The sequence below is a fragment of the Verticillium alfalfae genome, genomic scaffold (assembly GCF_000150825.1).
Source record: "Verticillium alfalfae VaMs.102 supercont1.7 genomic scaffold, whole genome shotgun sequence".
NCBI classification, from domain to species: Eukaryota; Fungi; Ascomycota; class Sordariomycetes; order Glomerellales; family Plectosphaerellaceae; genus Verticillium; species Verticillium alfalfae.
The window spans coordinates 240,080-250,983 of NW_003315032.1; the positions used below are offsets into that span (position 1 = coordinate 240,080).

Sequence of the window (10,904 nt, forward strand, 5' to 3'; positions counted from 1 at the left end):
CACTTGACCCCCTTCTTTGCCTTGCCCCCTTGTCCGTGGGAGGCCCCCCTCGTGATGTCCTCGTCCATCCTCTGCCTGCGGTGCCTATGTGATCTAAAAGGGGACCCAGCAGCCCGGAGCGCGCGGCGCTCTGCGCGGCTTCTGCCGAGCCGGGCAGGGGTGCGAGGCTTATCCACTTTTGACCTGGCGGCGGAGAGAGGCAGCACGCGAGAACGGGCTTCCTTCCTCCCTTGCTACCTATACGAGGGATTCGAGGAGGGAACATGTGATGCCTGCTGGTCAGTGCTGGGCGTGGAGATGACGAGGGGTGGGTTGGTGATGGTCCCGGCTGTCTGGTTCGTGCGCCAGGGGGGGGGCAGTGGTACCAGGGACTTGGAACCGCCGGAGAGAATGGCCGTGCTGTGTGGGTTTCCGACCTTCTTCTTTTTTCCCTTCTTTCTCTGTTCCTTTTGTTGATGCCCGTGGATGCTTGAGGATGGTTTTTTTTTCTTGGTCTTCTTGGGGGGGGGGGTTTCGGGATACGTCTTGCACCGTCTCGATGTACTTGTCCCGACTGTTCGGGTCTGTTGGCGGGACTGGGTGGCCGGCTGGTGCCGACGGCGGCAGCTGGCCATGCTGATGCGAATGACACGACCGTGACGGAGATGCCATTAAACCCAGGTATGAAAGCTGCAATCTGTTCCTGAATACAATGGAGAGACACACTTTCTTCTGTAGATTCGTCACTTGCTAAACGTACTCGATTCCTCGTTGCTGGCCACGTATCGAGAGCACAGCTTGTCTAACCGTCAAATAGCACTGTACGTCGATGTTTTTCACAAGATCTATCATGGTCCTTAGCAGTGGTCCGGCTACCAGTGTTGTCCCCGACAGCAGTCACCAACTTGGGCATTTGAGCTTAAGTAAGATGAATCAATTGTGTGTCTTCTTTCACCTATGATTTACATCTCTGGCTGGGTACACTACCGGAGTCTTCTCATTCTTTCGCCAGAGTCTTCTGACAAACTCGGAACTCTTGTGACAACACAAAGCACTGCCACAGCCATAGACTTGCCGTCTAACACCCCCACCATGCGAAACCTGCCCTCAGTTGCCGCCTCGTGGCTACCTCAGTGACTCCGTTCCCACGCTTGGCCGTCTTGAACTAACCCCGAGCGCATCTTGAAGAAACCGGTCGGCTCGGTGGGGTGGGTTCCCGTGACGTCGTGAAACGCTGTCGGGCTGATCTTGCCCTTGCGCACGAGGCTGAAGTAATCGAGTATGGACTGCCGTTCCATGTTATCGCTCTCAGACAGGGCTTGCAGCACCTTCTCAGCTTCGGCTCTAATTCGCCGTTACTGTTTGGCATTCCAACCAGGTAAGCATCGCTGCACTTACCGGGAGATGTTCTCAAATCAATATTTGTCCTGAGAACCTCGGATGCTGCCGTGTTCGACTACTTGCCTGCGCAGAGCATGTGACCTGCGCGCATGGGTGAGTATGGTTCAGCCTCGAGACACAACCGTGGCGCCAGGCGAGTCGAGCGCCTTGACGCGGTCCGAGGTCGGGTCCATGGTGAAGGCCGTCACCGAGTCGACTTTGCGCGAAAGGGAGTGCTTGAGCAGGAGCTCGGCGATGAGAAAGCCGGTTTGGCCCTCGGCGGCTGTGATGCAGACGTTGCGTGCCATGGTGGAAGCTGATGATGCGGGCCTTATGGGTGATATTCGGCGAGACTTGTGAGCGTGGTGCTGTAGTGTCCAAAACATACATGAAATGCGCAGCTTTGCATGTACACCGTTCCGTGTATTAGTAGCTGTTACTCACGATATACGGAGGTAGCAGGCCTCCAGGTCAAGAACGTTCACAGATCATCGATGATGCCACGATTCGGCTGTCTGCTCCTCAATTGCTCGACGGAGCCCATGCGCAGTACTACTGAACACATCCTAGCGTCATGAGCAAAAGATGAGACAGTCGCCCACCGCAGGCCACCTGTCATGCATCATCTTCATTTGTATGTTGAACTCCCTTCCCCTCAACTCACAGGCCCATCACGCACCCAGCAATCCGTGCTTCGTGGGCGTGTGCAAACAGCACGGCGTGCTGCACCTGGTACGCCCAGGCCGGGACTACTTCGACCGGACCACGACCAATGGCCTGCATGATTTCATCAGTGAGAAGAACCGAGAGCCTCGTGGGATCAATTGGAGCGTCGGGGTAAATCAGGAACGAGTGTCATCCCGGCCCGGAAACGATTGGCTCGGTGGCCAGCCCGACTACAGTCCAGACCGACACCACCGGACTAGCAAAACATTGCCGGGCTCTCACCTCTGAGGTGTCAGACGTAGACTCAGCTAGTCAAGAATTTTCACCGTGCGTGTCCAGCAGCCGGGAACTAAGGGCACCAACGATATGACCAGACCGGAGCATTACCGTGGCTGAGCTGTTGGAGCGGTGGGCCAGCGCAGGCCCCGTGTCATCACTGGAACATCACCATCAGCGGCATTCGCGCACCTGCGCTGGCCTGTAGCTGGACGATGTGACCTCCCAGCTCGTCTAGGCTCTGAGGAGCTGCCATGACTCCAAGCCACCGGGAGTCTTTCTACTGCCGCTCTCAAGCGAACGGGGAGACGAGATGAGGATATCAGAATCTCGGGCGCGAGCCTCTGAACCAGGGTAGTGTCGCCGCCGGTGAGGTAGAACACGTGACACAACACAGCCAAGTGCCTCAGCCTCGAGCAGTACACGGAGAAGAACTTCTTGCCCTCGCACGCGTGGAAGCTCGTGGGATATCCTGTTTCTGGATACAAGCAGTGAGTTGTGAGTGACGTGTGTATCTAATTGTAGGCTCATCAGTTGATTTCCTTTGCCTAGGCGCCTCACCTTCAAGTACCTCAGTCAATGTCGGCATCATGAAATCCGAATAACGGAGATGTTATAGTGGGTCACGAGCGGCGATGGACGGAGCTGCTCCGGCCTGGGTGGGTCGCCCCGGCTCCCTGTATCTGTACCTCTCCTGTAGCTGTGGCGTCCTAGTGCTGGTGATGTCTGGGTACCGCGTACCTCATGGCAAGGTCAGGTACCGTCACCCACCTCAAGCACAGACGGTGCCCCACTGAACGACCCCGCGGCCACTGCCTAACGAGGCTGTCCACTGCAGCCCACCGCAGCCCACTAAAACGTCACGATCCAGGACCCTAGTGGAAGCTTCAGCGCCCCAACATTCTGGAGCCTCCTCTCTGCTCTGACTTTATCCGTTGGGCCTCTCATCGCCAACCCACGCACGCTGCTGAGCACGCATCGCAGCATCTCCATCTGAACGGATCTCGCAGTGACCGACATCTGCATACGCTCACCATGTCCTTCCTCGCCCATGTGCCCCTCCTCGGCCGTCTTGTCGCCGGCGCTGATGATGCCCCTCGGGCCATCGACCTGCCGCCCGTCGAGGTGCATAACGTCGAGACTGACGCCGAGAAGCGAGCGCGGTGTCTCAAGCACCTCATCAAGGCAAACCACGTCAACCACGCCATCGTCTACCACAACCTGCAGTTCGACAACCACGCCGCCCACATTCTCTGCTCGGCGTATCTCCTCGGCGCCTCGGAGAACCAGCTGCACAGCATGTACGAGACGGTCTCGAAAGAGCTCGAGCCCTGGCAGGACTCCCCGGCCGAGGTCATCGAGGAAGACTGGCAGGACTTTCTCGGTGACAAGCGGTACCAGCGCGCCTATGTCGACTTTTTCGAGGACGGCCTCGCCCTGCAGTTCAACTATGACTGGAAGACGGTCATGGCGCACTATCTGCTGAAGGGAGACCAGCCTCTAGTCCACGGGCTCATCGGCGGGCGTACGTCCACTTGATTTCGTTGCCTCTCTGCCTCGCTCCCTCTCTCTCCTTGTATCTGTTGTTTTTGATGTCGTTCTTCCTTCGTCTCCCCCTCCGTCCACTGACAAAGACAGTCGGCCACCCCCTCATCCACCTGGGCTATGCTTACGAGATGAACGCCAAGGAGATCGCCATCGAGGCCCTCGCCCTCTCGTGCGTCCAGTACAACTACCTTCACAAGTACCTAGACGAAAAGAAGTACACGAGGCCGGCGCCCTTCTCGTCAACCTCGCCCGTTGACATCCTCCACAGGATGGCCAGCGACGCGCGCTTCGACGGCCTCTTCGCGGCGCCAGGCTTCGACAACATCGACCTCCTCTTCGGCAAGCACGAGGACCTCGTGCTCGAGTACTGGAACGCCTGGGCCGTTGCCGACGACGACAGCGAGGACCCCGTCCGGCAGTTCCAAAAGTCGCAGGAGGCGGCCGTCGCGCTGCTCGTGGCGACGGTGAAGCCAGGCACGCACGCCTACAACTTTTTCACAGTGCACCTGCTGACGACGAGCCACGCCGTGCGCATCCTTCTGCCGGTGCTGCCGGCCAGGTTCCACGTGGCGCTCGTGCGCGAATGGTGGCTGTTGACGGTGGCCGTGTACGCCGCCATGGGCCGGCCGCGCATCGACGAGGACTATGTGCAGCCCGTGCCGCAGGGCCGGGGGTGGGCGCATGTTGAGCATGAGGCGCTGCACTCGCGGCACGCGTCCGATGCGCACTATGTCAAAGGTATGCTCTGGTGCTCTGGGAATCTTGCGTGGAGGACACAGGTACTGACGCGAGACAGCGATCCGGGCCATGAAGGAGGCGGCGAGGACGTGGGGTGACGTGCATGAGAGGTATCTCGCGGCGGCTGTGACATTTGTCGATGGGTTTGAGGGGTGGGTGTTTGATTGATGGTGATGCCATGAAGGGGAATTGGGTGAGATGCGAGGGAGATTGTAAGTAATGCTAGTCTGAAGAGCACAATGGTGTGACGGGAAAGGCGAGGTCACGATCGGTCAAGGGCTATGGAGGCATTTGGAACGTACTTTACATGATGAATTTCATTGATGTTTTTCGAATTTGATTTTGGTGATTGAGTTTGTAAATGCTGCCATCTTGAATGCCATGAGCATTGAGCTCGTCCGTGGTGATTCTGGCATGAGAAGCCCACCGTAGCGGAAGTACCAAGCTCACGGCGCATCTCAGGTACCGATCTCGTGGGTGGCACCCCCAGAAATTACAGCGCCCACGCCCCTGGAGAGACAGCAGCAGCTCGCCCCACCCATGACCAGTAGCACGGTGAGATCATCTTGAGCTGCTTCTGCCTGCCTTGCCTCTTGCCTGCCCGTGTCAGCCTTGCCATCCTCCAACCTACACCTCCGAATCGTTTCTCCTGCCACCATCCTCGCACCGCCAAGCCTGCCGTACCATGCTCGACTCCATGTCTCAATCACAAACCTAACCAGTGTCGCTTGCTGCGAACGATCAACTCCCAGCGTCCGCAATGGCTCCGCCCGCAAAGCGCCGTAAGAAGAATGTCGAATCGGACGACGACTACGATCACAACCCCGACCACGACAACAACCACGACAACAAACAAGACCATGGCCGACCTCAGCACACCAACACATTGCTCAACTTCCTCAATTCATCACCCACGAAACCCTCCTCCGCTCGCCCGACACCTTCCCCAAGCCCCACGAAACCGAAGACAGGCACATCCAGAAATGGCCTGAAGCACGACACGAGAAGCCCCAGCACTAGCCCCGTGAAGCCCAGATCACGGGCCCCCAAACGGACCTCGAAGACGGAAGAGAAGGGCAGGTCCGGCGACCTGCTGGCCCTCTTCTCGAGGCAGGCACAGAAGGCGCCGCCCCCGTCGAAACCCGCGGCGCCCCTCGTCCTCGACGATGACATTGTCAGCGATCCCATATCCGAAGATGACGTGGCGCCCAAAGCAGGCAGCGCGAGCTTCGTCGGCTTGAACGCGAGGAAACGCTCGCGAGACGGCACGTCCGGCGGCCCGTCGACGATGACGATATCAGCAACAACAACAACGACTGGTGGTCTGGCCTCGAGCAGCCAGAAATTCCTCCGACCGCCGAGGCCGAGCCGCCCCGCGGCTCTCGACGATGACCTGAGGCCGTGGTCCGAGCGATTCGCCCCCGTGTCTCTCGACGAGTTGGCCGTGCACAAGAAAAAGGTGGTCGATGTGCGGCGGTGGCTGGAGGATGTGCTGGCTGGGCGCTTGCGGCAGCGCGTGCTGCTGCTCAAGGGCGCTGCTGGAGCTGGCAAGACGACGACGATGCGCCTGCTGGCGCGGGAGTTGGGCTGCGAGCTCCTGGAGTGGAGGAATCCCACGGGGCCGACGAGCGGCGGCCTCGGCTTCCAGTCGGCGTCGGCTCAGTTTCAGGAGTTTCTCGGCCGCGGCGGCAAGTTTGGCCAGCTTGAGATGGATGGTGGTACTGGTGGCTCAGAATCGTCAACACAGGCGCTGGACAAGGGCGCACGGCGCATCATTCTGGTCGAGGAGTTCCCCAACACGTTTGCGCGCTCCTCGACGGCTCTGACGTCGTTCAGAAATGCCCTGCTGGCGTACCTCGCGGCGAACACGCCGTCCCTGTCGGCCTTTGGACGACCGTCACAAAACGCCACCATCACACCCGTGGTCATGGTCATATCGGAGACCCTGTTGACGACGACGTCGGCGTCAGCAGACAGCTTCACAGCCCATCGCTTGCTCGGTCCGGAAATCCTCCGCCATCCAGGAGTCGGCGTGATTGAGTTTAACGCGATAGCGCCGTCCATTCTTGCCAAAGCTCTCGAGCTGGTCGTCATCAAGGAGGCTAGGAAATCGGGCCGGAAACGCACCCCGGGACCTCTTGTCCTCAAGCGTCTCGGCGAGATTGGCGATATTCGCAGCGCCATCTCCTCCTTGGAGTTTCTCTGTCTCAAGGGCGACCAGGAAGCCGACTGGGGCGCCAAGGTTGCCTTTACGAAAGCCAAGAGAGGCTCGAAGGAATTGCTCGCCATGACCAAAGGCGAAGAGGAGAGCCTCGAGCTCATATCACAGCGAGAAGCCAGTCTCGGCATCTTCCACGCCGTGGGCAAGGTTGTCTACAACAAGAGGGACGAGCTGCCGCCCAAAAATGACACGGTTGAAATCCTACCGAGCTACCTGACACACCACGCCCGTCCCAAACGTTCGCAGGTCTCCGTCGACGCTCTCATTGACGAGACGGGCACCGACACGCACACCTTTGTGTCGGCGCTCCACGAAAATTACCTCTACTCGTGCGAAAGCCCGAGTCCTCTCGACCCCGACTCGTCTCTCGATTACGTCAACGGCTGCCTCGAGTATCTTTCTCTCAGCGATCTCCTCAGCCCCTCCTGGGACATTTTCTTCGGCGGTCGGGGCCCCTCAGGCGGCTACGGTGGCAAGGATTCGAGCAGCCATGTTCTGCGTCAAGACGAGATGACGTTCCAGGTCGCCGTGCGCGGCATGTTGTTCTCGCTGCCGTCGCCCGTCAAACGCAAGACTCCTCCCGGCGTCAGGGGCAGCGATGCTTTCAAGATGTTCTACCCGACGAGCATCAAGCTGTGGCGTACCAAGGAGGAGTTTGAGGGGCTCGTGGATGTGTGGTCGACAAAGCTGCTCAAGGGCGAGGAGAGCGTCGCACGGAAGGACCTGACACAAGGCGCTGCAGCATTCCGAAAGCCCAAGGCCGCAGCGTCGGCGACAGGCGCAGGGAGCTGGGTCGCGACACACCAGGCTAAGGGCGGTGGCGGATCGGCTTCGCACACCACTTCCGGCGCCGCAGACGCACACGAGGCGCCGCCTCTGCTGTCGCTGGGGAGCGCCGCGCGCAGGGAGATGCTGCTCGAGCGGCTGCCCTACATGGGCGCAGATCGCACGCGGTCGCAAGGGGGGCCTGCACTCGATCAAGCTGCGGGACATTGAAAAAGTCGTGTCGTTCCAGGGCATCGGCACGCAGCGGGCGGGCGAGGACGTCGAGTCCGGCGACGAGGCGGCCGAGGCGGATGGGGGCCCGATGAGTGGCGAGGCATGGGCGACAGATAAGCCGTCCGAGGAGGCGTCGCCGCGGAAGAAGGCGGCGCGGATCCGCACCGTGAGCGAGGTGTCTGTTTCCGGCTTGGGCGTTTCGGGGCTGGTGTTGAGTGATGATGATATCGAGGATGATGACTAGGCTTGGCCGGCGGCCGGGGGATGCCTGGATGGCGTTATTTGTCTGTACGGCGTGTTGCGAGTCCATGGCCTCGTTCAATTGAGCGGCATGTTTCATGTCACAGAAGGCCTCTACCGCGCAGTGATGATCAACTTTGCAGAGTAGTCGAATGACTTGTTCGACAGTCAGATTACGCAGGCCACATCAACGATCACACCAACCGTGAAAGCAACCGAAGACCGTCGGAAGCACTGGGTAAGGTAGATCAGTAAGACAACACTATCGAAACCTGCGCCGCTGTCCCCTCCTCTTCCCCCTCCTCCCCACTAGCACAGCTTCCGCCGGCCGAAGAACCGCGACGTGTCGCCCACGGGCAGCTCAAAGGGGAACACGTCTCGACAAAGCTCGTAGCCAACCATGTAGAAGCCCGACGCGGCGGCCACGGCGCCGAACGCACCGGCGGCGCGCGTCAGGGCGGCACTGGCGGCCGTGTTGCCGTCGGCCATGGCGAAGTGGGCGGCGCAGTTGAACAGGTAGGAGAACTCGAGGCCCGCGAAGATGATGATGTTGGGGACGTTTCTGGCGGATTTCCGCGTCAGCTGTTTTTCTTTCTTTTCTTCGGGAAGAGGGGGGTTCATGAGATGGGAGGCTTTGGCGGACGTACATGGCCAGAGAGGCGAGCAGGAAGAAGGAGTTGAGTATGCACCAGACTGGGCCCGTTAGCTTCCGCTTCCGCTGTGATGCCGCTGTGTGATGATCGTGGCCGTGTCCTTACCGAGCAGGTACAAGCCGAAGGCGTTGTAGTATTCCGCCGTGTACCCGCCATAGGCATCGATGACGCCCATGCCAGGCATGAGGAGCACTCCATAGCCCGCGTAGTAGAGCCCTGTCGCCATGGTCTGATCAGCAGCTGACAGACGAACCTGATACTGGGGAGGGGGCTCCTCACCAAACGACGACAGTGTCGTGTACCCGAACGTGTTGCCCCGGACCATCTCCCACTGCGCCGACACGAGCAGGCCGATGCCGGCGATGAAGCAGAGGTTCCCAATGAAGACGGTCGCGTTGGACACGTCGCGGCAGCCGAGCATCGACAGCGAGAGCGCCATCAGCGTCGTGGCGAAGCCGGCCGAGCCGAGGGGGCCCTGCGCCTGATGGTCAGCATTGGTTCTCCCGCGGGCGGTGCCCGTCGTCTTCGTCTCGACGCCTGCTGGCCTCTTACCGGGTTGGCGTGGTGGGCCTTGTAGACGTAGGGGCTCGACTCGGCCGCTTTGCCCTGCGAAAGCTGGCTCTCCGAGTCGGCGAGCGTGCGGGAGGACGCCATGTCGAGGGGCTTCTCTGCCGTCAGCATGGTTGTGCGTCTTGCGCGTCTCTGAGCCGTCCCGGTTCGAGCGCTGACAGAAGAGTCCGAACACCAAACCACATCATGGTGTCGCGCTCTATATAGCCATCATCATCGCCTAGAGGACAGCGAGTGCTCCCGGTCCGGGCCTTTGGCTGCCCGGATCGCTCGACACTAAGACGTAATCAAAATCTTCCAGAACGGGGACGTCGTCTCCAGACAGGTACGCGGACAGGGCAGAGAGATTCTCCGTCGTGCTGGCTGCCGAGGCCCCGCGTCTCCCGATGCCCCGTTCCGAGCGTCTGGCTAGAGGGTGCCGGACCTGACGTTAGCGCTCGACGCGGGTCTTGGTCCTGGGCCCGCGGCGAGGGCTGGAACGCCTGGCAGGTCTGCCGGGACGAGCTTTCGAGCGTTCGGGTGGACCGCCGGGCGGGTCTGTCGTTTTCGTCTGTAGGCAGAATTCACGCAAGCGCGCGTGGCGGGTTCGTCGAGGAGGCTCTCCGTCTCGGGAGCCTCGGCGAGTCAATGTCTGGAGCAAACGTGGGGGTAGGTTTTCCGGGCATTCACGAGGCCGTCATGAGGGGATCTTTGGCCTCGAGCAGAACTGGACATTCAAGATCATCAAGATGGGAGTCGCAAGGTCGTTTTTCGTGTCAACTGTCAGCTGCCCGTTTCGTTGCCGGAGATCTCATAAAGTTTATCGTGCGTCAGATCACGATGAGATCGCCACCCATTCTCGACAGGTGACAGGTGCCGTGCGTATGCAGAGGCGAAACCCCCGAACGTCGGCGGGTAGACGGCTGCTTGGCTTCGCAGCTCGGAGTTGGCCCGCATTTCTAACATCGACCTTCGTACTAGGACTAACTAAGCGTGAGCGCTGCTAGGGTCAATCGATACCAGAGTTGAATGTCTTGCCTTGCTTAGTAGTTGTATAGTAGAGAACCGTGGCTAGACTGAGACAGCGTACGTCAGTGGGCGCTTTGAAGGCCATGAGCACGGGGAAGGTCGTTGGAATGATGAGGGTTTAGGTGCTTCTATGCTATTTGTCTCCATAGACGGTCGTCCCGATTATGAGGGAAACCTACAGCTCTGCTCAATACTGCGCTCGTATACGAACATATCGGGCTGCCCTCATCCAGTTGGCAAGTCACACAAGAAAGCAAAACTCTTATCGACAACTGACCTCCCGGCAACGAAGCCCTAGTTGGCGTGCCGCATGACCAGTCACATTCCGTGGTGGCACGAGTCATTGGCGATTCTTCCATTGAGCCCATCAGCTTCAACCAAACACTCAGTTCAAGAACGGCTTTGATTATGAAGCTTGAGTAATGAAGTTTTCCCAAGGTTTCTTAGATCTAGTGTCCCTCACATAGCGCATTTTCCATAAATCTCTATTCAAACCCATGCAGTCCCCGCTCCATCCCACCCTGTCCATCCTAACGCGACGGCTCCCTCTCATAGGAGATCTCATATCGCGTCGTCTTCCGAATGGCCCCGGCATCACCCTCGGCGTCGCCCTCGTCCTCGGACCC

The 10,904-nt window shown here is 59.5% G+C and overlaps 4 protein-coding genes across 4 annotated transcripts; 2 read left to right on the forward strand and 2 right to left on the reverse strand.

Moving 5' to 3' along the window:
* Positions 1-930: 930 nt before the first annotated feature.
* VDBG_05914 (predicted protein) lies at positions 931-1,667 on the reverse strand (the record flags this gene model as incomplete). Its single annotated transcript, XM_003003426.1, has 3 exons — positions 931-1,033; positions 1,150-1,323; positions 1,498-1,667. The coding sequence occupies 3 exons, from the start codon at positions 1,665-1,667 to the stop codon at positions 931-933; spliced, it is 447 nt and encodes a 148-aa protein (XP_003003472.1).
* A 1,669-nt stretch (positions 1,668-3,336) lies between these two features.
* On the forward strand, positions 3,337-4,755 carry VDBG_05915 (MGS207 protein; the record flags this gene model as incomplete). Its single annotated transcript, XM_003003427.1, has 3 exons — positions 3,337-3,826; positions 3,940-4,587; positions 4,646-4,755. 3 exons carry the CDS (start codon positions 3,337-3,339, stop codon positions 4,753-4,755), a joined length of 1,248 nt encoding a protein of 415 aa, XP_003003473.1.
* Positions 4,756-5,347: 592 nt separating this feature from the next.
* Positions 5,348-8,051, forward strand: VDBG_05916 (cell cycle checkpoint protein RAD17; the record flags this gene model as incomplete). The annotated part of the gene is made up of 2 exons (XM_003003428.1): positions 5,348-7,480; positions 7,551-8,051. The coding sequence occupies 2 exons, from the start codon at positions 5,348-5,350 to the stop codon at positions 8,049-8,051; spliced, it is 2,634 nt and encodes an 877-aa protein (XP_003003474.1).
* Positions 8,052-8,356: 305 nt separating this feature from the next.
* Positions 8,357-9,354, reverse strand: VDBG_05917 (conserved hypothetical protein; the record flags this gene model as incomplete). The annotated part of the gene is made up of 4 exons (XM_003003429.1): positions 8,357-8,609; positions 8,695-8,740; positions 8,806-9,175; positions 9,253-9,354. 4 exons carry the CDS (start codon positions 9,352-9,354, stop codon positions 8,357-8,359), a joined length of 771 nt encoding a protein of 256 aa, XP_003003475.1.
* Positions 9,355-10,904: the final 1,550 nt, after the last annotated feature.